Source organism: Pezoporus occidentalis, unplaced genomic scaffold (genome assembly GCF_034315485.1).
Source record: "Pezoporus occidentalis ecotype Australia unplaced genomic scaffold, CSIRO_AGI_Poc_V1 ctg341, whole genome shotgun sequence".
In the NCBI taxonomy this organism is placed as follows: Eukaryota; Metazoa; Chordata; class Aves; order Psittaciformes; family Psittacidae; genus Pezoporus; species Pezoporus occidentalis.
Window position 1 is genome coordinate 18832 of NW_026915387.1, and position 26029 is coordinate 44860.

The 26029-nt window shown below is 64.0% G+C and overlaps 2 protein-coding genes across 5 annotated transcripts; one reads left to right on the top strand and one right to left on the bottom strand.

Annotated features, from left to right (window-relative positions):
* Positions 1-1542: 1542 nt before the first annotated feature.
* On the bottom strand, positions 1543-23728 carry SP2 (Sp2 transcription factor). 4 transcript variants are annotated; one of them, XM_062629739.1, is made up of 7 exons: positions 23707-23728; positions 8816-8891; positions 7333-8286; positions 6134-6479; positions 3873-4047; positions 2605-2798; positions 1543-2352 (listed from the first exon to the last, which is right to left on the bottom strand). In XM_062629739.1, the coding sequence occupies exons 2-7, from the start codon at positions 8876-8878 to the stop codon at positions 2252-2254; spliced, it is 1833 nt and encodes a 610-aa protein (XP_062485723.1). In that variant the 5' UTR covers positions 8879-8891; positions 23707-23728; the 3' UTR covers positions 1543-2251. The 4 variants fall into 4 exon arrangements, with proteins under 4 accessions (XP_062485723.1, XP_062485724.1, XP_062485721.1 ...); XM_062629740.1 differs by lacking the exon at positions 23707-23728 and adding an exon at positions 12428-12558; XM_062629737.1 differs by lacking the exon at positions 23707-23728 and adding an exon at positions 12431-12488.
* On the top strand, positions 19527-24532 carry SP6 (Sp6 transcription factor). The gene is made up of 2 exons (XM_062629741.1): positions 19527-19974; positions 22847-24532. The coding sequence occupies exon 2, from the start codon at positions 22881-22883 to the stop codon at positions 23997-23999; it is 1119 nt and encodes a 372-aa protein (XP_062485725.1). The 5' UTR covers positions 19527-19974; positions 22847-22880; the 3' UTR covers positions 24000-24532.
* The last annotated feature ends 1497 nt before the right edge of the window (positions 24533-26029 follow it).

Genomic DNA, 26029 nt, shown 5'->3' on the forward strand with positions numbered 1-26029 from the left:
GAGCAACGTGGCCACAGAGGTGGGTCTTGGTCCCCACATGTCCCTGTGTCTCCATCCCATGTGGCTGCGTGCCCCATGGATGCTGTGCGCTGCAGCCATCGGTGTCCCCAGCACCATCCCCAGCAACCCCCCTCTGTCCCCAGAGGCTGGAGGGCTCCAGCCCTGCTCCTCACCCACCCCAGGGGAGCAGAGCTGTGCCCTGGCTGACATCCCCCGGAGCCCCCACCGCCTGCCTGGAGGCTCCAGCCCCTGCTCCAGCACCGAGTAGGGGCCCAGTTCCCCCTAGCCATACTCACTGACACCCCATGCCTCTGGGAGCAGAGCAGGGGGCACCCGGTGCCCGGCAGCCCCTGCGCTGGGCATCTCCTGCCGAGGTGGATGGAAGGGCTGGATGGGGCTCCTGGGGTGTCACCGGGCACGGAGCTGTGGTTGGAGTGGAGGGGACACAGAATTGGCCCCAAGGTCTGGAGTGTGTCAGAGTACCCCAGGGTCTCCATCCAGGACCCAGACGTGAGCTCTCCCCTTTCACCCCAGGAGAACGGGAGGCCCAGAGTGGAGCTGGTGCCCAACTTGGGGGTCTGCATCACCCACCTGCAGCTGCACAACCTCTTGCAGGGCCCCAGGTGCCTGCTCAGGTCCTTCTTCACATGGGAGACGCTGGCCCGGTCCTCAGCCAGGGGGCAGTGCATTGCCCACACCACCACCACCACGGAGCATCCCCTCCGCCTGCCTGTGCCTGTGGTCAGTGCCATCAAAGGTAGGGGGGTGCAGGAGGGTGGGATGGGGTGAGGGGGTCCCATGGCCACGGTGCCCCCCACAAACGGGGTCTGGCCCCTGCAGAGGACGTCACCAGCATGTGTGGCTGCAGCTTCAACGCCGTCATCAACAGCAAGTGCGGCACATCCCGGCGCACCGGGAAGGAGCTGGTGGAGAAGATGGAGTGAGCTGAGACCCAGCTGAGGTTCCACGTGGAGGGGATGAGCCCAGAGCTCTCTCTGGTGCCGCAGACAGGGAGAGAGAGGACCAGGAGGGATGTGCCGGGATGTCGGGATCGTGTCCTTGTGCTTGCAGCCGGAGGATTCACCCTGCAGACACCAACTGGGGCAGCCCCATGGTGGTGGAGCTCATGGCCACGTGTCCTGCTCGCTCCAGCAGCACGGAATGGGTGCTGGCAGGGATAAGGGCTGGTTGCGATGCCAGTGCTGGTGTCCCTCAGTGCCACATGCTGATCCAGCAGCCCTGGGGGCAGAGCTGCTCCGCACATCCAGGCCTGTTTTCCTGTAAATCAGTTAATTTCCAGCGACGTTTGGGATTCCTGTTAATAAACCCACTTGGTTTCTGGCCGAGGAAGCTCTTTGCTGCCCTGGTCCCACACGGTGCCAGCTCAGGAGAGCAAGGACCATGGTGGCAGACGCTGCACTCTGGTGACTACGTTTATTTAGCAAGGCAAGCTCCCGGCTGGCTCCACAGCTCCAGCTCATGGAGTGTAAGAGCTCTGTCGCCTCCTGCAGGAAACAACCCTGGGCGGTTACAACTCCAAAATAAAGCGGATTTGGTTTAATTTAAAAGCTCCAAAATAACAAGCCATATTGGTTTTTTTTCTTTTCGAAACACGTAGTAAACACAAAAGCAATAGAATCTATGGTACAATGTACACTATACACAGGGTGGAGGGCAGCAGGGGAGGGAAAGGGACTCGCGTCCCGAAATCGGTGAGGAAATGCCACGTCGCTTGGGAAAGGGGAAGTGGGGAGAGCGAAATCATTGGAGGGAAAGGAAAAACAAGCCTTCAGTGTGGGAAAACAAGGCAATGTTAGGAGAAAAAGGGGACAAAACGGGCAGCAGAAATTAAATAGATTCCAAAGAGTGCTCACAAAACACAGTGCTCGTCATCGGGAGCGGGGAGCGTAAGGCAACGATCTCCATAGAAAAAAAGGGACCTTCCAAAGGGGTTATATAGATATTTATAGCTATTTATAGACTTTAAATATAAAGTAGGAATGTGCTATGGAGCCTCTCCCAGCCCGCCCGCACCGGCGTGCGCAGTCCCCTCCGTACCCGGCTCCGGAATGCTGCTGGATCCCGGGATCCGCAGGGAGGTTCGGCCCCTCGCCCCCTTTGGAAGCGGCTGCTGCGTGGTGCCATCGGCCAAGGGCAGGAGGATGTCCCCGAGGGCTCCTCTCCGTGGCACTGCTGGCTGGGGACCCCCTGGCTGGGCTCTGTCCGCTCGGCCGTGGGGCAGCCCCTGGCCCTACAAGTTCTTGGTGACCAGGTGGGTTTTATAGTGCTTCGTGAGGTGGTCGCTCCGCATGAAGCGCTTCTGGCACTGCGCGCACTCGAAGCGCTTGTCACCTGTGGGGAAGAGCAGATGTGGGTCAGGAGGTGACAGCCACCAACCTGCTTCTAGCCCTACAGCCACCGCCAGGACAGGGGGGCAGCAACACCCATCCAACCGGTCCCCATTGCAGCCCCTTCCCGTGTCACACCCCCCCATCAGAGACAGCTGAGACCCCCCTCCAGGACAACCTCGTGGTGGCCCGGATCCATCCCAATCCTTATCCGAGCGCATCCCAAGGGCTGGGCTGGGGGCAATGGGGCACAGACCTGTGTGCGTGCGCGCGTGGCGCTGCAGCTCGTCGCTGCGTGTGAAGCGCTTCCCGCAGAACACCCAGTTGCAGACGAAGGGGCGCTCGCCCGTGTGCAGGCGCACGTGGGCTCGCAGCAGCGAGGTCTTGCGGAAGGTCCTGCCGCACTCGGGGATGTGGCAGATGTGCTTCTTCTTCCCTGCATCGCCCGGCCTGCGGAGGGAAGCCAGGGGTAGGAACACCGTGGAATGGGTTGGGTTGGAAGGGAGATTAAAGCTCATCCAGTTCCAACCACATGCCACGGGCAGGGACCCCTTCCATAGAGCAGCTTGCTCCAAGCCCCTGGGCCTTGAACACTGCCAGGGATGGGGCAGCCACAGCTTCTCTGGGCACCCTGTGCCAGCGCCTCAGCACCCTCACAGGGAAGAGAGCTTCTGCCTTGTATCCAACCTGAACTTGCCCTGTTTCAGTTTGAACCCGTCACCCCTTGTCTTATTGCTACAGCCCCTGATGATGAGCCCCTCTCCAGCATCCAGCCATGGGGACCCAGTCTGTAGGTGGCACTGGGACAGATGAGGGGACCACGGACGGAGTGGGATGGGGATGTGCTGGTCCTGCCCATGGCTGAGCGCCCTCTGTGACCCCGCAGGCATCAGTAACAGCAACATCCAGTTCCTCAAGAGGCTGGTGGGGCTGCTGAAGAGCAACGTGGCCACAGAGGTGGGTCTTGATCCCCACGTGTCCCTGTGTACCCATCCCATGGGGCTGCGTGCCCCACGGATGCTGTGCGCTGCAGCCATGGGTGTCCCCAGCACCATCCCCAGCAACCCCGCTCTGTCCTCACAGGCTGGGGGGCTCCAGCTCTGCTCCTCGCCTAAGAGCTCATCTCAGTCTCCCCTCTGGCAGGTTAAAGCCATTCCCCTTGGCCTGTCCCTACATCCCTTGTCCCAAGCCCCTCTCCAGGTTTCCTGCAGCCCCTTTAGGCCCTGGAGCTGCTCTAAGGTCTCCCCTTCCGGAGCCATCTCTTCTCCAGGCTCACCCAGCCCAGCTCTCTCAGCCTGGCTCCAGAGCAGAGCTGCTCCAGCCCTTACAGCATCCCCATGCCCTCCTCTGCCCTCATCCATCCCCTCCACGTCCCTCTTGTGCTGCTGCCCCAGAGCTGGATCAGGAGTGCAGGGGGGAGTCCCCAGAGCACAGCAGAGGGGGAGAATCCCCTCCCTCAACCTCCTCAGCCTCAGGTACGGATGCTGGTCCTGCAGGGCTGCCCATGTCCCGCTCCACACTCACTTCTTGTCCCCATCCTTGCAGTTGGGGCAGGTACACGCCATCCGCCGCCTCTTCTCCCCGGGCTGAGCCTCTCCGGACAGCGCTTGCTCCATCTGGAGCTGGATCTGGGTCGGGCTCAGGCCGCTGATGGTCAGGTTGTTGCCGGACACGTTCTGCACAGTGAGCTGCTGCTGGCCTGGGGAGGAAAAGGGGAGGGGGGGGAAGTCAGGCTCTGCCCCTCAGCTCTCACCCACACATCCAACCCCTGCTCAACTGGGGATAGCAGAAACCCTCCAGAGGTGGCTGGATGGAGGCAAGACCCCCCCCATTGCATGTGGGACAGGACACCCCAGGTCTCAAAGCCCCCAACCATGCATGCAGCACTGCCCCTCCACGTGCTGAGCCCCCCCTAAAGGTGGAGGTTTTGCGGTAGGGGACAGGGTGGGGGGGGGTAAGTCCCTTTTTTTCTGAATATACTGTGCGGTTTTTCAAAGTTTTTGGTTGTTTTTTGACCCTTCGGGGTGGGGCAAGGACCAAAGAGGAAACAAAAAAAGAAACTTTGAAAAAACGTGCAATATATTGACCAAAAAAAACGGGACTTACCCCGGAGCCCCAGGGGCCGCTCCACGCTCAGGCGTCACGGAGGCGGCAGCCTGGGCCGTGCACAGCACCCGGCAGCCGTGACAGGGGCTGGAAAGAAGAAGAAGGGGAGGGGAGGGAGGGGGGGGTGTCAGCATCAGCAAGCGGGATCACTGCTCCCGGAGCAGTGGGAAGGATGAGGAGGAGCGGGATGTGAGAGCGGAGCCAAGGAGGGGTGAGAGCAGGGAGGGAAGGTGGGCGCAGGCAGAGCAAAGGGGCCGCGGTATCCATTGGGAAAACGAGGGGCTGGGCAGCCCTTTGGAAGTGCTGCCGTGTTCGGGCTGAGACCAGGCTCAACCCATTGCGTACATGGGCAGCACCCAGCAGGTCCTACTTGTCCCTACCCCAGCCAGGGCTGCAACACAGTCCCTGCCCTGCGGCACAGCAGCAACATCTGCCTGTGGCATCGCTCCTGTCTGGCCCCATGTTCACATGCAAAGCAGCAATTAAACACCCCCTTAAAGCAGCCCCGGCGAGGACGGTGGCTGCGGAGGAGGAGGAAACCACACTGGGCACTGCTTTATGCTGACAGCATTTGGTTAAGCCAAGAAAGAACAGCTTCCAACTGCAAACCCCAGGCAGGGCTGCTGCTGAGGGAGAAACCAGCACGAGGCAGCAGGTCTGTCTGGATCAGAGAGCAGATAAAACTCCCTCAGACACAGCTCCCTCCCCTCGGCTCCCTGTGGCACCCACGCCACCGGGCTGGGGAAGGCTTGTGGGGCAGGACAGGAGGACAGAGCTGCTGCTGGGACGTGCCTCTGCTGGCGGCTGTCTGCGGCTCATAGACTGCGCCAGCTGCCAGCCAGGGCCACATCTGGCTGGTTTTGGCTTAAAGCACTTGACCCACAGAGGTGAGGGGCTGGGTTCACTCTCTTGCAATGGTGATCCCTCGCTTACAGAGCCTGTGTGTGTGAAAGCAGCTCTCCTGGAAGCCCAAACCAGCAGCCATCGATGGTGATGGGGTGATCTTTGGAAGGGGCTGCTGGTGGGAAAACCCTGGTGCACCATGGCCCAATGCCTGGCTGGTCCCAGCTCTCGGGGAGAAACACTGGCACAGGGTGCCCAGAGAAGCTGTGGCTGCTCCATCCCTGGCAGTGCTCAAGGCCAGGTTGGACACAGGGGCTTGGAGCAAGCTGCTCCAGTGGAAGGGGTCCCTGCCTGTGGCAGGGGTTGGAACTGGATGAGCTTTAAGCTCCCTTCCAACACAAACCATTCCACGGTTCTATGTAAGAATAAAAACACCCATCTCACCCTAAGGGGCTGAGCCTCCCCCTGTTCTGAGCTCAGGAGCAACCAGAGCTGGTCTGGGCTCAGCCCTGCCCTCAGACATGTCCTGCAGCTCGGCACAACCACAAAGCCCTGACCCTGCAGGCGCCAGCCTCTCCAACCCGCCCTCCCTGACACAGCTCAACCAGGACAGGCTTGGAAACACCCAGCAGAGCCCCCAAAGAGGCACCCTACGAAAACACTCGGGGCCTTCCTGGAGAAGTCGATGACATTTAACAACCAGCAACACTCAAAACCTCAGGGCACAAAGGGATCTGTTTATAAATCTACAATCAGCCAGCTGCAAAGCAAAGCGGTGCCGCTAGCATGGGGGGCTTCGTGTTCCACCTCCTGCTGCCCCACATGGCACTGCCCACCTCCGGTGTTGGTGATGGTGACAGGCACGCCCTGCACTTGCACGCCGTTGATGTTGATGGTCTGCATGGCCTGTGCCGCGGCCGCCAGCTGCGCCGCGCTCAGGCTGATGATGCCTCCGGCCGGAGCGATCTTGGGCAGGGTGCGCTCCTTGCGCACGGCGGCTTTCCTGCTGCTGCTGTTGCTGCTGCTGCTGCTGCTGCTGCTGCTGCCGCCGCTGGAAACCCCCGTGCCGGAGCTGCGGGACACGGGGCTGCTGCAAGAGGTCCCAGACGGAGCCACGGTGATGGCCGGGGCTTCCTGGAGCAGCACTGTCTGCAGCTCACCCAATGGGGTTTTGAAGTAGACCTGAGGGCGAGGCGGGGGGAGAAAAGAGGGATGAGAACAGGCACTGACACCAGGGAGAACCCCATTCCACCGTCCCCACATAACCCCAGGAATGCCATGAGCCAAGGAGCATTTAAAGACCCTTTATGGGCCTCCTGAAGAAAGGTCCCAGCCTTCTGTGGCTGCTCCCCTCTTGCAGCCAAAGGCAACACAGTCCGACTGTGAGCCCCCATCTCCCAAGAGCTGCTGAGCAGACTGCCTCATCCCAACCCCAGCTGGTGGCACAGCAGAGCTCCCAAGGACACTGTGCTCCTACAGGTCCTTCCAGTGTGTGAAGGGGGCTAAAAGGATGCTGCAGGGGGACTCTTCATCAGGGACTGCAGTGATAGGACAAGGGGTGATGGGCTCAAACTGAAAGAGGGGAAGTTCAGGTTGGATACAAGGAAGAAGTTCTTCCCTGTGAGGGTGCTGAGGCGCTGACATAGGCTGCCCAGAGAGGTGGTGAATGCTCCATCCCTGGCAGTGTTCAAGGCCAGGTTGGACAGGGATTTTGGTGACACGGTCTAGTGTGAGGCACCCCTGCCTACGGCAGAGGGCTGGAACTGGATGATCTTAAGGTCCTTTCCAACCCATTCTATGGTTCTATGGTAAAAGCAGATGGCCAGCAAGGGAGACTTCATAAAGCCCTGCTGAGAGAACCACTGTGCTCCCAACCCTCCACACAAGCAATCCCTGAAGTGGATGCCAAGTTGGGAATCTGGTCCTCCCAAAAACCTTTCTAAAACACCCGGGTGAGGGCTCAGAGGAGAACCAGTGCAGAGGACCTGGAGGAGGAGGAGGAGGAGGAAGAGGAGGAGGACTCAGGAGGTGGTACCTGGGTAGGAGCAGGCTCCGTCGTCTGGATCTGGAAGTTCTGGGAGGGTTTTTGGGGGACGGTGGGGAGCGTGGCCGAGGCAGCCTGCACCACACGCAGGGCCTGCTGAGGGATCTGCACCACTTGCTGCTCCTGCTTGGGCTGCACCACTTGGACCTGCTGCACCACGGCCGGCTGGCCGGAGCCGGGGCTCTGCACGATCAGCAGGTTGTTGCCCGCTTGGATGATGTTCTCCGCCGTGGTCTCTATCAACACGGTCTCCACCTGCTCGGCCACGGCCACCGTGGTGGTGGGCTGGGTGGGGGACATGGCTTTCTTCCGAGGCTTTTTGATGGGTTTTGAGGTGCTCTCTGCCACGAGCTGAGCCTGGGCGCCCGGCTCGGCAGCGTTCACCAGGTTGTTCACGGGCAGGGTGAGAGTCACGTTGCTGCCGCCACCGCTTAACTTGACCACGCTGCTCGTGCCCTGAGCTGGGGAAGCTCCAGCCTTCTGCACCGGAGCTGGTTTGATGGGCACGGGCTTGTGAGAGGAAGACGAAGAGGTGAGGATGGCTTGATTCGTGCCCGGAATAATCTGGATCTGGTTGGGCTGCACCTGGATGGTCTGACCCCCCGTGGCCTGGATCTGGGGCACCGCCTGGTACTGGATGTTGGTGGTGGACGAGCGGGTCCCCTTGTTGATGACAGTTGGGTTCTGGATGGCAAAAACCAGCTGCCCCCCAGGGTAGGAGGTGCTGACCTGAGAGCCCTGGATCTGGAAGACGTTCCCTTTCGACGACAGGATCCCAAAGCTGTTCTTACTGGAGCCCAGCGGGAGCGGAGCGGGTTTGATGGGGACGAGCTTGCGTGGCGTTGGCTGAGGAGGGGCAGGAGGAGTCACGACGGCTTCTGCTGCGGGGGGGCCGATTTTGCTACATGTCGCTGCGAGGAGGGCGAGAGGAGAAGGTTGGGAGTCCTGGGGAGCAAAGGAGGAGATGGGCACGTTAGAGACAGGGGCTTGTGCCACACAGCTGGAGATGCGGCCAGCGAAGGAGAGGAAACACGCTGTCAAAAGCGAGCCAGTCCATGCCAATGAGACACCCCTTGTTAAGGGAACTGCTTAATTACCCCCTACGTGTGTGTCTAAATGAATCCCCTCACGCTGCTTTCAGCCATCAGGCTGGGGACCACCTTTTACTCGTGTGCCTGCGTTCTTACAGCCTCCACAAAGCTCCAAGTACCCTGCAATGACGCTGGTATCACGTAACCTGGAGTGTCCCAGGCAGCTTTAATTCCAAAACCCCCTTGTGCTAACATGATCCATGAGGAAAACACACGGAAACAACACCCCAGAAGAGCTGGGAACAAGCCCAGAGGGCAGCTCCCAGCCTGCCCTGCAACCTGCCCTCCTCCTGATGCTGCAACGCCGGCTGCAGCGGAGGCAGGAGGGGCTGAAGGACGTGGTGTTTGCTGTCCTGCACCCCAGGACACGGCCCTGCACTCACCTGGGCGCTGGAGGCGGCCGGCTGCAGGTATTCACTGGGGCTGACGGCAGCAGTCGCAGCCATGCTGCCTCTGGATCTGCAAGGAGGAAGCACAGGGACGGAGGAGTGAGACCAGCAGCAAGAGCTGAATCACAAGGCCCCAATACCCGAGGGGCTCTCCCTTCATCCTCCAACCACACTCATAAGCCTTCAACAGGGGGGGTTATAAAGGGGCCAGAGAAATCCCATCATCTCATCACCTTCTCCCTCCATTCCATGGGACCTCTGTTTGCCAGCAAAGGGAAGTGGCAGTTACAGTGAGCTGCAGCCTTCACCTGACCGGCACTGACAGAGCCCATCACTGGATCCCCTGGGCTGACAGAGCCCATCACCACGCCGAGTCTCTATGGAATTCAAAGGCACTTAAGGGACTAGAAGGGGAATGTGAGGATGGGGGTGATCCTTTGTCCTTTCCTTGAGAGTTTGGAATCTCCAACACCCATTCCTTCTGCTGCCCCCAACGCTGCAGGGTGATAACACCGAGGCCGAGGCTCTTCTTGTCACTGGGGCAGCTACAGGAGCTTCTTTTGAAGGGTTCAAGCCAGCAAAGCCAGGGAAAGAGACTCGTAAACCCTCACCCTTTGCTAAAGCTTTTGTTCTAGACTAGGAAGACATTTCATCCTTGACATCTCCCCCATCCCACAGCCGCTTGTGTGGCTCCACACCTTGACAGTATTTGCCTCGATAAAGTGCCAGAGGGAACCTGTCTGAGCTGGAACGCTCTTGATGACGGCTGCTGACAACGGCCTGACTTCACAGAGGGAATTATGGCTCTCTGAGGAACGTGGCTACTTCAGGTTTACCCCAAAGCGCAGCCCCATGCATCCCCATGGCAATGGGAAGCCAGTGCTGTGGGATGCTTGGATGCAGGAGCAGCGGGAAGCACTGGCACCAGGAATGGCTCATACCCAGCCAGAAAAACAACTGCTCGGTAAGCACAGCGAGAGGCTTCCCGTGGCTTACAGGGAGCAGGCAAGACCCACATCCCAGGCCTGGCTCTGGCACAGCCTCCACTGCTGCCCAGGGAGCTGCAGGAGATCCATGGGTGGGGAAAACAAGGTGTGGGGTTTGTTTAAAGGGAGCAAACTCCCCGCTCCAGCAGCATCGCTCACAACGGAGGCACCAGCACGGGGCAACGTCGAGCACCCAACCTCAGGAAGGGCAAAGCTGACCTTGCTTGAAGCAGCATCCGCTGCCAGCACATGGATGCAGGAACCCCAGACATAAGGCACATCTGCTTTGGGAAAAGAAGGGGTTCCTTCACTTTGAAGGCATCAGCGAGGAGGGACAGCGCTGGAGCTGTTCTGCCCCACACAAGGGCCAGCTGTCAGGTCTTAATCCAGCTTAAGGCTGGGAGGAAAAGCCCTGTTGGTAATTGGGATGCAGGCAACACTGGCATGGAAGCAAGCCCTCAGCTCCTCATCCATCCCGAGCCAGCCATCTCCTCCCTGGGAACACGAAGTCTTTCACTAAACAGAAAGCACTGAGGAAGGGAGCCCCGAGCCAAGTCACCAAGGAGCCCGCTTGCCCACGGCAGGCAGCTCCCCCCTCACTGCTCCCGAGGCTCTGTCACAGCCCTGCCATGAACCAAGCACATAAATCCCTTGGGAAGGGTCAGCTCAGAGTCCCTGACGGCACCGCATGGGAATTCCAACCCCATTCCTTAGCGAAGGGCATCCCATTCCCTGGGAGCTGCGGCAACCTCCCGGCGCTGGAAGCAATCGGACGCTTGCGCCCAGCCAGCGAGCTGGCTGCTGATAAAAGGCTGGTTCCTCCCCAGAGAGCTCAATGGCTGCACCCTCCCTTTCAGAGCAGAATTAGGGCACCGCTGAGGATTAACAGCCCTGACTACCAATAAAGAGCACTGCTGAGCTGGCCGGAGACACACGCACATTCCAGGAGGGAACCCATTAACCCCAACCAACAACAAGGGATAATGAGCGGGGGAGCAGAGCCCTGTGCCCGCGGTCACGGTGCAATCCCTCCACCCGTTTCTCACTCGCCCCACTCCAGGTCCCAAGTCCAGCAGTGACAGTTTCACATCCCGAGGGTACAATCCTGCTCCCGGCGCAGTGAAACCAAAGCACAGCTTCGGCCAGGCCAGACCTGGGAATGGGACCAGTGCCACCTGCAAGGAATGCTTTGGGATCAGCCCTGGGTACAGACCCTCCTGAGGGGTAGGAGCTCTCCTCCAGCCCCAGCACAGACGCTGCAGCATCGCTTGCTCCCTGTTACACACTTATTCATGCCCATGTATTCCAGGTCCAGTTTGCCTTGCCCTAACTCCCAGGCAAGCCTCAAGCAGAAAACTTCTCCCTTAGACACTTTAAGGGCACTAATGCATAAAATGCACTTTTTTCCAGCCATCCTCCTCCTCCTCAGCTCATCACAAGCGTGGTTTTGTATGGAAACCATCCCCACACACACCACAACTCTCTCCTCACCCCTTGCCTGCCTTCACCCCTGTAAAAGGGCAAAGCCACCAAACCCTGAGCGATTCCTGGCTCCAGAGCTGTTGCCTTTATCATGTTCTTCAGTGAGCACAACCAAGGCTCGCTCCCAGCCCAAGACACACAGACTGAGCACAGGGGCTTCTATATAGCTCCAAAACACCCTTTGCAGGTGGGACGGGAGAGATGCTGTGTATTTTAGCCCCTGTTTTCAAGCCTTATCACCACAATTTCCTTGTTACCTTCTCCCAGCATCCTTCCAAGAGGAAATACACACGGGGATTCCATTTGGGGGGGACGCTTTGCTCCCCATCTGCCTGATGGAGCTGGTTTGGGGGGGGTGCAGGGGTGCACACACTCCTAACTTTCAGCACTCATCCACGTTACTATGGTTCTAATTCACCCCTTGAGCATGATGGCGACTCAGAGCCCCCAAAGATCCACGAGAGGGAAACCTCCCTTGGGCTCACGAAGAGGGGTAAGAAAACGGCGGCAGCCCCGTTTGCTTACCAAGCCCATACGAAGTATTCAAAGCCGGGCACGGATGAGCGCCGGCACCTGCCTATTTACATGGTAACAGCAGGAAACGGAGCCAAACCCTGAGGGTGAAGCGGCCCGGGTCCCTTTCGCTGCCGCTTTAACCCTGCTCTGGCCCGGCCCCGCTGCCTGCCCCGTGCCCGGTGCCGGTGGAGGGGCGAGGGGGGGGCGGAGGATTCCCGGCTGCGATCAAGGAGGAGGAAGCCAAGCAGCGGCTGCGATAACGCCCGGCCCGAGGGGCAGAGCGGGGCAGAGCGGGACAGGGCTGCCCCCCCCCACCTCCATCACCCGCAGGGTCCCGCACAGACCCCAACAACCCCGCACCCCGGGGGGACCCCACCGCAAACGGAGCCCCCCCCCCCCGCCCGGCGGTCCCCGGGGAGGCGGGCTGAGCGCTGCGGGCCCGCCCCCGACCGGGCCCCGGCCCCGGAAGCGCCGCCCGCCCGTTGCTCGCAGAGGGCGGGCCGGGGAGGCCGCGCTCCCGTTCCGGGCCCGGTGCCGCCGCTGCCGCCGCACCCCCTCCCTCCCCTCTCCGCGCCGCCGCCGCCGCCCCCCCCCCACGACCCCGCCGCGGGCCCGCACAGACCGGCCCGAGCGGCGGCGGCGGCTCCGACCGCTCACGGCGCCATCTTCCTCCTCCGGGGCCGCCCGGGCACCGCCCTTGAGGACCCGCCCTCCGGCGGCCTCTTGACCAATCCGCGTTCCGTTCGGCGGCGCGCTGGCCAACAGACACCGAGACGTTTCATCGCCGGCCAATCCGTTGCCGTTTGGAGCTTGATGGGCAGCTCCGCCGAGCAATAGGACCCGTGATGGAGTGACAGCTCCGCCAATGGGCAAGGGTCCTTTGAAATGACAGACGGAAGAGGGGGCCCAATGGGAGGGCAGAGGTTTGATTGACAGCACAGCTGTCCAATAGGAGCGAGGCCAGCCTGTCACCGCCCGCTGATTGATTGACAAGCCTCAGAGGGGGCGGAGGCGGATGTCCTCGTGGGCGGAGCCACCCGACAGCCGCCTCTCGATTGGTCGATACCCGCCTGATTGACAGGCAGAACACACAATGGAAGACCAGAGACGGCAGAATTCCGCTTCTGATTGGCCGAGAGCGCCTGGCGGGGCGGGTCTGGAACGTTGAAGGCTGATGACGACAGCGGGGTCCCCGCGGGGGTGTCCCGGGGATCCTCGCATGGGTTCTAAAGCCCCCCCCAACCCCCGACCGCTCCTGGGACCCCCCCGGCCCCCTCCGTGTCCCGTCCCCCCCCCCCAGCCATTGCCACCGGGGGCTCCAGCGCCTGTGGGGCCGGGGGTCGTCCCCCCCCCAACAGTGGGGGAGGAGGACGGGGCACCCCAAGATTGGTGGCACCCAGCCTGAAGGATCCCATCTCCCTGCAGGGATCGGGGTGCTCACAGGGGTTCAGGTCCTCGGGAGGGGGGGGGGTCATGGTCCTCAGTCCCCTCGCAGGAGCTGGGGTGCTTGGAGGGCATTGGGGTGCTCTGTCACCTCGCAGCACTTGGGGTCCCCGGTCCCTTCAATGGGGTTGGGGTGCGCAGGGTGCCCAATCCCCTCGCAGGGCTCAGGGTGATGAAGGCGGTCGGGGTCCCCCGTCCCTTCAGAGGGATTTGGGTGCTTGGAGGGGGTCAGGGCGCAGAGTCCCCTCGCAGGGATCAGGGTACCCAGCAGCTGTGACACCGCCCCCCATCCCTCATCCGGAGCCTCACAGGGGTTCCAAAGCCACCCCATGCCCTGCTAGGGGAAGGGGGTTCCCCCATCACCTCCCAGCGCCCCTCACCGCGGTGCCAGGCCTTCCCAGGGCCCCGGGGGGCGGGTTGCCCAGCTGGGCTCCAGCCCCCACAGGGACCAGCACCTCCCACTGGAGCCAAATAATTGCTCGGTGCTTTGTTGTGCAGTGTCTATGGCCCGGGGGCCTCCATTTGTGGGAACTTGCTGTGGCGAGTGCCTTCCTTTTAATTACCTCCCCTCCTCATGCTCCTGCTTACTCACCGCCTGGCACCGGCGCCTCCGACCCCCGCCTCAGCCCCCGGCCCCCTTTCCGACACCCCCCCGGCCCCACACGGGGGTCCCGGTGGTGCCCCTCGGGGTGCTCGCTGTGAGCCCTCATCCCGCTCCCACCGTGGGATGAAGGCAGCTGGAAGGGGAGGGCTGCGGTGGGGGGGGGGGAGCCCATTGAGGGTCGCCAGGGTGGGGGCCACCCAATGGGCACCCCATGGACACCCCCAGGACCAGGCTGTGGCCACGCTCATCAATCAACGCAGCGGAAGCACCGCGGCCACCGGCGCTCCTGACGTGGGAGACGGGCACATCGCGGTGCTGCTGGATCCGCAGCCCATTTCCAACCCCGATAGGGGACACCCGGGGGGGGGGGGGAATGCCCCTATCCGGCATCACCGTGAGGGGACCCCGGAGCTGGATGTGGAGGCGCTGGCCCCATGCAATGACCGCGGGCGGGTGACGGGAGGCAGCGGAGCCCGGGGGACACGGAGCAGCCTGGCCCGGTGCCGGCGCGGGCTCGGCTCCGCTCCCGGCGCTCCCGCCCCGGCTGCCGGGACAAGTCCCAGCCTGTCCCTCCCTGCCTCAGTTTCCCCAGGCGGGCGCTGACGCCGGCTCTGGGCTCCGAGCCCGGCGCGGACGCGAGCGCGGGCACGATCGCTGCCACCATCCTGGGAAAGGGCCATGGCTGCTGCGGGGGACGGGGATGGGGACATGGGGATATGGGGACATGGGGATACAGGGACAAGGGTCTGGGCAGTGAGATGGGGGACAGGGAGGCAGGGGGTTGCACAGCAGGGCTGGGATGGGGATATGGGGATACAGGGACAAGGGTCTGGGCAGTGAGATGGGGGACAGGGGATTGCACAGCAGGGCTGGGATGGGGATATGGGGATACAACAACAAGGGTCCATACAGTGAGATAGGGGACAGGGAGAGAGGGGGTTGCACAGCAGGGCTAGGATGGGGATATGGGGATACAGGGACAAGGGTCCATGCAGTGAGATGGGGGACAGGGACAAAGGGGATTGTACAGCAGGGCTGGGATGGGAACATGGGTCTGTACAGTGAGATGGGGGACGGGGACTTAAGCTGGCACAGAAAGGCTGAAACGGAGACATGGGGATACAACAACAAGGGTCCGTACAGTGAGAGAGGGGACAGGGAGAGAGGAGATTGCACAGCAGGGCTGGGATGGGGACATGGGGATAGGGGGACATGGGTCTGTACAGTGAGATGGGGGACGGGGACTCAATTGGCACAGAAAGGATGAGATGGGGACATGGGAATATGAGGATATAGGGACACGGGAATATGAGGATATAGGGACACAGGAATATGAGGATATAGGGACACGGGAATAGGAGGATATAGGGACACAGGGACAAGGGTCTGTGCAGCCAGATGGGGGACAGGGACACAGGGGATTGCACAGCGGGGCTGGGATGGGGACATGGGAATATGAGGATAAAGGGACACAGGGACAAGGGTTTGTGCAGTGAGGCAGGGGACAGGGGACTCAAGCTGGCACAGACAGGCTGGGATGGGGACACAGCGACATGAGGATATGGGGACAGAGGGACGAGGGTTTGGGCAGCGAGATGGGAGACAGGGGCACAGGGGACCGCAGAGCGAGGCTGGGATGGGGACACAGAGAACACAGATCCATACAGTGAGGCAGGGGACAGGCGCACAGGTTTGGGATGGAGATAGGGGGACGTGGAGACACAGGGACTCAAGGACATGGGAACATGGGGACACCGGGAGGACCTGGAGGACCGGGAGGACCTGGAGGAGGGACCCGGTAGCCGGTGCTGCGCTCCCGCTCCCAAACCCACGCTCAATTACAGCAATTACGGCACGTCCCGGGCCCACTCCCGGCCGAGCTCCGGAGCTGCTGCAATGGATTCTGTGCAGTTAAAGATGTTTTGTGGAGGGTCTGAGCGACACCGGGCATGGGGACAGCAGGATGGGGACCCCAGGGGGGTCCTGGTACAGCCCTGCATCGGGGGAAGGTGGCTGTGGGAGGACCTGTGTGGCCCTGTCCCCTGTGGCACCCACATGTCCCTGTCCCTGGTGCATCCATCCCCATGTCCCTGTTCCCAGTGCATCCGCATGTCCCCATCCCTAATGTAGCCACATGTCCATGCCCCAGTGCAGCCCCGTATCCCATTCCCAGTGCACCCCATTTCCCCCTTCCAGGTGCATCCCCATGTCCCCATTCCCAGTGCAGCCACATGCCCCATCCCCAGTGTAGTAGCCCAGCGTCCCATCCCTGATGCATCCGTGTGTCCCACCCCCGGTACGTCCCCATGTCCCCATCCCCATTCCCGGCACAGCCCATCCCGGCACACGATGCGCAGTGCCGGGGAGGTTTCCCCACACGGTGACTGACAGCCGGGGCCGGTTGGGCGCAGATAGAACAGGGAGATTAACCCGGGGCTAATTAAAACCTCCCAGTTTAACCCTGCCGAGCCGCCAGCTCCATCGCCACGTCGCAGAGGTCGAGTCCCGACAGTAATTCCAGCTCCCGGTGAGAAACGCTGCCTCGGGGCACGCACCGCGAGCAGGGAAGCCCGTCGCGATAATCCCGGTAGATATCTCTGCCATCAGCCTGTCCCCGGGGACGCAGCGGTACCGGTGCCCCTGTCCCTGTGATGGCACCAGCCTGGGGGGGGAATGGGGATGGGACTGTGTCCCCTCCATTGGCTTTAATGGCTCCCATGTGGGAGCGATGGGGCTGTGCCCTTCAGGGGGGTTTGGGACCCCGCGATGGGTCTGAGGGACCCCAGACTGGAGACCGGTCCCCGGGTCATGAATGCCATGGGGCTGTGGCCCCTCCATTGGCTTTAGTGGCTCCCTTGTGGGAGCAGCGGGGCTGCGCTCCAGGAGCAGCCGTGGGGATTTGGGACCCTGTCCTGGAGGTGCTGGAGGACCCCACTGGGTCCCAGTTCGGGCTGAGGGACCCCAGACTGGTGCCGGTCCCCAGGTTTGCTCAACCGAGGCTGTGACACCCCCCCCCCCATGAGCACCCATCCCCACTGTGCCAGCCCCAGCAGACTTGGGGTGCCCCCCCCCCCAGCACCAGCCATCACCCCCGGCTGCACCCACAGCACCAGCCCAGCGTCACCCCCCCCGGAGCTGTCTGGGTGCGGAGCCCCGGGGGGGGGCACCCCAAATCCTCCCTGTCTGAAGCCCTGCGGCTGCTCCTGGGGCTCCCCCCAAGGTCAGGGCGACCCAGACAGCGCAGCCCCACGGCACCCGCTGCAGACCCCCCCCAGGAACCCCCGCAGGGCACCATCCTCAGCACCCACACGTGTGGGGGTGCATGCAGGCAGCAGGTGCACACGGAGGGATGCAGCACATGCACACACATGCACACGCATGCACACGCATGCACACGCACACGCTCCCCCCCCCAACACCAATTTGTTTTATGGCAGCAGAAGGAAATTGCGACAGGTCCCCAGAGCCAGGAGCCCTTTGAAGCCTCTGCCCCGGGGCTGCGGGGGGGTTCCTTGGCCATCCCTCTGCCCCACAACATCCTCCCTTGGGGGGGGGGGCATCCCTCCCTCCTCCCTCCCTCCATCCCCCTGGCCCTGGGGGGGGGGGCAGGAGGTGCCTCTCCTCCTCTGTCCATCCCTCTGTCCATCTGTCCCTCCATCCCTTTGTCCCTCATCCCACCCACCCCTATTTTCCCCTGGGAACAGGGATGTCCCCAGCACCCTTGCACCATAGGGCTATGCCCCCCCCCCCCCCTCCCAGCACAGCCCCTGCCCTATAGCAGCCTTTCTCTCCCCCCCCATCACCCATCAGGGTGCATCCAAGGCCTTGTGTGTGTGTGTCCCCAAGGCTGTGCCTTTCGGGGCACCGCGGTCCCGGTGGTTGTTTTGGGGAGCACAGACCCCTCTGGTCCCCACTCAGGCTCCCAGTAGGACCCAGGGCCCTCCCCCCCCACAACACCCCCCCCCCCCCCCCCCGAGCAGGGGGGGTGGCACCTGTGAGGGACTGGAAGCATTTGCCTGTCATTGCAATGGATGCAAATGGGCTCTGTAATTACCTGTAATTTCAAGGCACTGCTTGGGGTTTCAGACACTCGGAGGTGCCCCCCCCCCCCCCAGTACTCCAGCATCGGCGCTATCGCCTCCCATGGGTGGTCCCAGGAGCCCCCCTGTCCCCATTGTCCCCATGGTCCCATCCAGCCGCAGGCTCTCAGCCCCCCCGCCCCACTGTTCCCGACCACTTCCCGGTACCTCCTTCCTCCCCCAGCCCAGGAGCGGTCTTTGAGGACGGGTCTGGAGCATCCCCGGGGGAGCTTTGGGGCTTGGAACCGGCAGCACAAGCGGGTCATGGACTTCCCAACTCCTCGTCTCTTGTCCCTGGAGGAGGCGCATGGTGTCCCATGTCCTCCCATGCCGCAGCCCCTCCACGGTGGTGAGGGGGGGAAGAGGCCACAATGGGAATTGGTGGGAGAGGAGCCACGGCAACCGGTACCGGGGACCCCCAGGCAGGGACCTCCTGAACCAGCAGTCCCTGGAGCACTGGGAGGAGAGCCCGGAGCACAGGGATGCTTCCCAGCACATCCTTCCTGGCAGGAGCTGGGCACCGAGGGCCACCCAGGCCAGCGTCCCCACCATGGGGTCCCTGCTCCCTGTGGCCACACAGCCAGGATGGGAACTGGGATCGGGATCCTCTCCATGCAAAACCTGCTCCCTGTCCCGGAGAGCTGCTGGGGCTGCAGCGCGGTGCCTGCGAGGCAGCCGGAGAGCCCATGGCCACCACCCCGGCCCCAGAGCCAGCGCCGGGGTACCCCCAGGACGGAGCATCCCCTGCCCCAAGGCCACGGGGATGGTCCCCGGCACCTCTCAGGCAGGTACAGGGGAGGAGAGGCAGCGAGACCCTGGGGTTGCGGTCCTCCTGCATCCCCCCCTGTGCCCTGCAGAGCACCAGAGCTGGTGTTCGCCACCATCTACGCACAGCCAAGCCGCCTGTCCCAAGGTCCCCACCTCGGGGTCCTACATCCCAGGGTTCCCATCCAAGCCATGGGGCCACGCTCACCCCACATGCAGCCGCGTTTCGGTGGCGACGGTGGAGCCATCCCTGGGATGATGAAAACCAGGAGAGCTTTTCCCCAAGGCGAAGGAGTTCCGCGCCCTCCACCCGGCCGGGCGCTTGGCAAGCGCCGGGAGATGCGGCATCGGCCCAGATCCCAGCTCCAGCCAGGAAATCAGCACCTTCTCCCATGGGCTTTGGAGTGGGGCTGGCTTCTGCCAGGCCCACGAGGGTCCCAATGGGGGCCTGGGCATTGTGGCCATGGGAATGGGGACACGATGCCCCAGTGGTTAAGTGTTGGTGGCATTGCTGGGTGGCATCTCCTGGGGCTTCTCCCTCCTGGCACCCCCCTGTGCCGGCAGCATTGGTGGTAGGGACATGGGAGCCGGGAGGGTTGGACACCCCCAGTGAGGACGAGCTCAGCCAGGATATCCCCGAATCCACCATCAGCATCCTGCCACCAGCCCAGCTCTGACCCCAAAACTTGTCCCCTTGTGCCTGTCCCCATCCCATTTAACCCCATGGTACAGGGCTGAGCCACAAAGGGGGCTCCGAGCTCCCCAAATGGTGTGGGGCGCATCCCCGGGGGGGGGGAGGGAAGCCGGCAGGCACCACCCGGGGAGGTGGGGGACAGGCGGGGGGATGCCCGGGGGTCCCCGTCGGGGGGGTTGGCAGGAGGAAGGCGGCCACTGGCGCGGGAGGGAGGCGGTTGTGTCTTTCTTCTTTAATTACCCCCCTCGTTTGCGGTGTCTGCTGCGAACTTCCCGTCCCCTCCCTCCGCTTTCATGAGCCGGATCCTGGGACCGGGACCTGGCTCCTGTCAAGCATCGGGGCTGGGGCTCTGCCTCCAAGGGTTAAAATCACCTGGGCCGGGAGGGTGGAGCTGGGCGGTGGGGAGGAGGGAAGAGCCGGGCGCCGGGCTGGGACCCGGCCATTCCTGCTCGCCCGGCCCAGTGGGTGCCCGGTCCCTGGGGAGCCGCGCGGGTCCCTCGGGGTCCCCTCGGGAACGAGCGCCCGCGCCACGCCGATGAGGACGGACCCGCCGGGACCTCCCCACCGCCGCCGCCGCCGCCGTCGTTAGACCCGTACGTACCCCCCCCCTTCCCCACCCCGGTGCTGCCCGGCCCCGCCGCGGCTGCAGGGAGGGACGGAGGGAGCGGGGGACGGCGGGCGGTGAAGGAGAAAGGGGGATCCCTCCCCTTCCCCAGTGGGGACCCCCGGCCCTGGTCAGGGTTACCGCGGCCGCCCCGACCGGCCGGCGGCTGGGAACGTGCTGCCGGTGGCTCCGCGCCCCAGCCCAGCCCAGCCCCGGCAAGTCTTTGCTTGCCGCCCAGCCGCGTCCAGTGGCCACCGAGCCCCGGGGCTGCCGGCCCCTGCGCTGCCCCCGCCGCCCCTCGGTCCCGTCCTCCATTAACTCAACAGCGCGGAGCCCTTTCCCCTAGGGCAGGGACCCAGCGCCGGTGCGAGGTTGCGATGGGGGTTGTCCCCTGTCCCGTTCCCCGTCCCCCGTCCCCCCCCACACCCCATAACAAAGCCTCGGGGAGTTTCGCTTCGGTACCGGGGAGCGGTGCTGTGCGGTGGGCGGCGGGGTGAACGCGGCGAGCCGGCGGCATCCCCCCCGCTTACCCCAACCCACGGCGTCCGCCTCCCTGCCCCAAGCCCGCAGCATCACCGCAAGCCCCGCAGCATCACCGCGACCCCGCGGCCCCGGCCCCGCCGCCGTTGCGGAGCCACCCGTCGGGGCTCCTCCGATCGGGGCCGGGACTGCGGGCAGCGCCTCTCGCCCAGCCCCGCCGCGGGGCGAGGCACCGGTGGGGCGGGAGACGGGCAGAGAGGCTTTGGCCCGGCCCGGGCCGTGACTCACGGGACGCATCACTCGCCGGTGCCTCAGTTTCCCTGCGGTGAAATGGCCAAAGCGTCGCCGGGCCCCGCCAGGGAGGGGGACGCCGGGAGCTCCTTGGGGACTTTTTGTTGTCATTCCCGGATGGAAAAAAGCCCCGGGAGCCTCCACGCGTGGCTGGGGCAGCCGCTCCTCCGGCTCTTCCCCCCCCCCCCATCTCATTCCAGTGCTGGTCCCCTCTCCTGGCTGCAGAGCGGGGAATGGTGTAGTTACAGTGAGACCTGTTTGGGGGGCTCGGTGCTGGGGCAGGGGCGTTTGGAAGTGGGGTGCCCGGAGCTCGCTGTGGTGTGGCTGGGTTGGCTCTGGGTCCAGTGGGACCTGCCCGGACCTCAAGGGGGGGGGGTCCCTTCTCCTCTTGTCAGAGCTGGGGGACATCCCTGCCATGTTTCCTTTGTCCCCAGATCTGGGGTACCCTGTGCAATGCCAGCTGCCACCCCAAAGCCCCAGGACATGCCGTCACCATGGGGTTTTATGCTTGTGACTCCAGTCTTGCCCCCATAGGGAGCAGGGGGCTGAGGGAGCTCAGGACCCCACTGGGGACCACTGCTGGGTGAGAGGGATGGAGCCCCTTGGTGCCAGCCCTCTCCCACCCCTCTAGCGTCCCCAGGAGACAGGGATGATTCTCAGGAGCCACAGCTGATGTCAAACTCCCCCCAGGATTAGAGTGGGCAGAGCTGAGCCCCTCTTGGGGAGCAGCACCCCTAAACCTGCTCGGGCTGCCAGGCCTGGAGGGCTCATCCCACCCGCGACCACCCTGCCTGGAGGCTGAACACCCACAAGTGTTGGTAGCACAGATGGGGGGATCCTACTGGGGGGATTTTGCCTCCCCCCCCCAGCTCCCTTTGGGGTCCCCCTGTCCCCTCTGGTGCTATCTGGCCGGGGAAAACAGTGTCCCCATGCAATTGGGGTGGGGGGTGTCTTCAGCACTGGAGACCCCCTCCCTGCTCTGGGCTTATAACACTGGGGATTGGGGGGCAGTGGGGGTCTGGTCCCTTTGCCCAGGGAATCCCCCACCCCAAAGCTTTCAGCACCCCTTGGGGGGTCTCCTTGAGGCTCTGCCCCTGTCCCACTCGGCTGGCCGGGAGCCAGGGGGGATGATGGGCTAGAGGTGATGGGGACTGGGAGGGGAGGGGTTGCGGGTTGAGGGGGGTCCCCGCTGCCCCCCCCCCCGGCGCCGGTGGGAAGTCGGGGGGCGGGAGCCGGTGGCGGCAGGTGGATTTCGACACCGGGGTGGGGCCCGTCCCCAGTGGGGTTTGCACAGCTCCGGTGAGTCACGGCGCCGTACGGGGCAGCCAGCGGGTGCCGGGGGGTCCGCGGCTGCACCAAGGGGTGGCCCCCGGGGGTCCGGGGCCCGGCTTCAAAGCGCTGCCGGTGGCTCAGCCCCGGGGCTCCGCTGCCGCCCCGCAGCCGGCTCCGCTCCCCCATCCTGCTGCCAACCAGCCCCCGGGGTGCGGGGTGCGTTTTGCTCCCCCTTCAGCAGCCTGGGGGGCTCGCAGCCGGGCCAGGGGCTTGGGGCAGGAGCAGGGATGGGGGAGAGGGTTTCGCAGTGTGGCTGAGACATGGGAGAGCCAGAGTGGCCTCCGGGATGCTGTTGTGTTCCCCCATGGCTTGTGGACACCACTCACGTCGCCATAGGGACCCCAGTTGTGTTGGGGTGACATGGCTGGGGGGGTGACAAGGGAGATGGTGGTGGGTTTCTTAGATTTTGGACTTAGGCACTGACCCCTTTGGGCCACAAACATGACCCAGCAGCACCGGGGCTGCCACAGGATCCATAGGCACATAGGGGTGGGTGCTAAGGGGTACCCCCCCTTACCTGGTGTCACTATCCTGGTGTCACACGGGGCTATAGAGCACAGAGCCCCCCTCGATGGCTCAGGGGTGTCCCCGAGATCGCTGGTGATGGGGTGCACGGCAGTGCAGGAGAGGAACTGATACCGGTGTGCGCAGGGGTAGAGGGAAGGGGGGGTGTAGTGTAGGAGGTGTGTGCGTGCCCCCCCTTCTCACACAGCTCTTCTCTCCCCACCCACCCCTCCTTGGCCCCGCAGGTCTGTCTGCGCCTCCGCCCCGCGCCGCTCGGCAATGCTCACAGCGGTCTGCGGCTCCCTGGGGACTCAGCCCTCGGACGCGCCCCGCGCCTCGCCGAGCCACCTGGACCTGCAGCCGCTGCAGCCCTTCCAGCCCCACGGCACCGGCACCGCCGCGGCGGGGGCCGCCGAATTCGCCAGTCCGCTGAACCCACCGCCCCCCCCGGAGCTGCCGCTGGTGGGTCCGGACGACGTCGCCTTCGCCAACCCCGGTACCTACGAGCCGCATGGACCCCCGCGGTTAGAGCTGCCCAGCGACGGCCCCGCGGCCCCCGGTGCCTACACCAAGCTGCTACCGGCCGCTCCTCCGGACATGGCGCATCCCTACGAGCCCTGGTTTCGGCCCCCCCATCCCGGTGCCCCCGGTGAAGAAGGAGGCGTCAACTGGTGGGACCTCCACGCCGGAGCAAGCTGGATGGAGCTGCCCCCCGGGCAAGGCGGGGGGCTACAGGTGCCGGGGCACCCCGGGTTGCCACCGGCCCTAGGCGGATACGGTGGTGGGGAGCACCAGCTCTGCGCTCCCCCTGCCCATCTGTTACCCCCCCCAGCCCAGCATCTCTTGGGAGCGGAGGGAGCGAAGGCGTTGGAGGGTCCCCCCGAGCCCCGCGGGCCGGAGGTGGAAGGCGGCGGGAGACCCAAGGGTGCCCGTCGTGCGGTGCCGCGGGGCGGGGGGCAGGCTGCGTGCCGCTGCCCCAACTGCCAGGAGGCGGAAAGGGGGGGTCCGTGCCCCGAGGGCGTGAAACGGAAGCACCTACACAACTGCCACATTCCCGGCTGCGGGAAGGCGTACGCCAAGACGTCCCACCTCAAAGCGCACTTACGGTGGCACAGCGGGGACCGACCCTTCGTCTGCAACTGGCTCTTCTGCGGCAAACGCTTCACCCGCTCCGACGAGCTTCAGCGGCACCTCCAGACCCACACCGGAGCCAAGAAATTCGCCTGCCCCGTCTGCGGCCGGGTCTTCATGCGCAGCGATCACCTGGGCAAGCACATGAAGACGCACGATGGGGGCAAAGACGGGGCCGAACCCGAGGTCAAGGGCGCTGGGGACCCGTCGGCCGGCAAGGGAGGCAAGCGGGAGCCCGAGGGGGGGAACGCAGCCCCCACAAACTGAGCCATTGAGCCCCGGGGGGGACACGGATGGAGGTGGGGAGGGCCCCGGGTTGGGGGGGGGGGGGGAAGTGTCCCTTTGGGGCTGGTCTCCGAAGGGTTTTAGGGTGCGATGGGAGGGCGCAGGGCTGGCACCTTGTGCTCCAAGCGGGGGGGACACACACATACACACAATGCACGGCGGTGCCGGTTGGGGAGCGCTGGAGCCGGAGCTGCCCCGCGGCAGTTTCACTTGTCCCGCTCCCGCTCTCCCGCCCCGGTTCCCCCCCCCCCGTCCTCCTCCGGTTTCCCAAATCATCTCTTTTTCTCCTTTCGGGAGGCTGCTGGCAGGCGGTGGGGCTGTTTGGGAGCAACATCAATGGGAGCCGAAGGAGCAGGCGCTGCCTGGGCACGTCCAGCCCAAAGGGGAGGAAGGAGAAAGGGAGAGAGGAGAAACCCGGGAGCCTTTGCTTGGGGAGAGCAGCCACAGTCGTGTCCCCCCCCCGGCGCGCTCCCCATATCCCTTTCCATGAGTGTTACCATTCCCGGTTCAGCACCCCCCCCTTTCCTCATTCCACCCTTCTCCTTTTGCCAACCACGCTGGTTCCGGCACCCCTGTGGGACACGCAGGGTTCGGGGAGGGGGGGGTGTCCTTCACGCTATGGGGCCGCTCTGTTTGGGGTTAGGGGGTGACTCCCCTCCTTGCGCCCCACAGGGAGGGCCGGGGCGGGCGCGTGGCGCGGCGGGCGGTTGCCCAAGCGCACACCTGCAGCTTTCCCACACCCACCGCCGCCGCGGCCCCGGGCGGGAAGCTCCGGGGCGGCCGCGGTCCCGGGAGAGCCGGGGCGGCCGCATTCCTCCGGCCTGGCACGGCCGCGCTGCCCGGAGCTTCCCCCCCCCCCCCCCCCCGCCCCATGCCCCCAGCGCCGTCACTCCCATTGGGGACCGCGGAGCTGCGGGACCCCCGCTGCACCCCCCCGCCCCTTCCCTATGCATGCTGCCACCCCCCCCCCCCCGGGATCCCGTATCTCCAGGGAAGCCCTGTGCATGCTGCCTGTCCGTGTCCCCCCCCCCCCAGGACCCCATAGCTGTCCCTGCCCAGGTCCCTGTGTCTGCCTGGGCCATCCCCCAACCAGGGATCCCGTAGCTTTTCCTTCTCCCGTATCTTCTTCCTCTGGTCCCCTTTCCGCCCTTCACCCCTGGCTGGTGGGCCGCGAAATTTGGGTTTTAGACCTTTAGGGTCTTATCCCCCCCGATTTTGGCAGAACCCCTTGGATACAGAAGGAGATGCTGAAACTGGGACGTGGGGTGTCAGGGGTTGTGGGGGGGTGTTGTGTTGGGGGGCAGCGCTGGGGTCGGGTGGGATGGGGCTGCTCAGGGCACCCGGGGCTCCCCCGGCTTTGCCCCCCCAGGCAGCACCAGTTCACACCAGTTGGGAATCTGGGGGAGTGGGGTGGATGTGAGGGGGGACGATCTCCCAGCACGGCCCCATCCTGGGGGCTCTGGGTGGGGGCTGCCCGGGCTCGGAGCACCCCAAGGTCTGGGGGGGAAGAGGTGGAGGTGAAGTCGAGTGGGGTCCGTGCCCAGAGGGCGCCCCAAAACGTTCGGGTTTGATTGTATTATTATTATTATTATTAATTAATATTATTAATTATTATTATTTTATTAAGGTGAAGCCAGGCTTTGCCACTCGGGCAGAGTGGACATCTCGGGCCGAAGCTGTGGCCGCGGGCCTTATGGATGGGGATGGGGGGTAGGACCCCCCAAAGAACCCTGTCTGCATCCCCACTGGTGTGCAATGAGGCTGACAGCAGCCCCACTGTGCCTTGGGGCTGGGGACAAGCTATGGGGCTGGAGAAACCCAGCACGAGGTGAAGTCTCGCTGGGGGGGGGGGGGGGGGGGGAGTGTGTCTCAGAACGTGTCCTCAGCCCCATGGCACAAATGCCACCGACAGTCCCTCCGCAGGACTCGGGTGACCTGGGCTGCCCGCAGCTCTCGAAGGACGTCCCCGACTCCAGCATTTGCCTTTTCCAGCACAAAATTCCCTCTGGGAG

Coding starts and splice junctions, on each gene's coding strand:
- SP6 (XM_062629741.1), top strand. CDS start 22,881: ATGCTCACAGCGGTCTGCGGCTCCCTGGGGACTCAGCCCTCGGACGCG.
- SP2 (XM_062629739.1), bottom strand. CDS start 8,878: ATGGCTGCGACTGCTGCCGTCAGCCCCAGTGAATACCTGCAGCCGGCC. Junction 4,048..6,133: donor CACCATCACCAACACCGGAG/GTGGGCAGTGCC, acceptor TTTCCTCCCCAG/GCCAGCAGCAGCTCACTGTG. Junction 2,799..3,872: donor TGCAAGGATGGGGACAAGAA/GTGAGTGTGGAG, acceptor TTCCCTCCGCAG/GCCGGGCGATGCAGGGAAGA.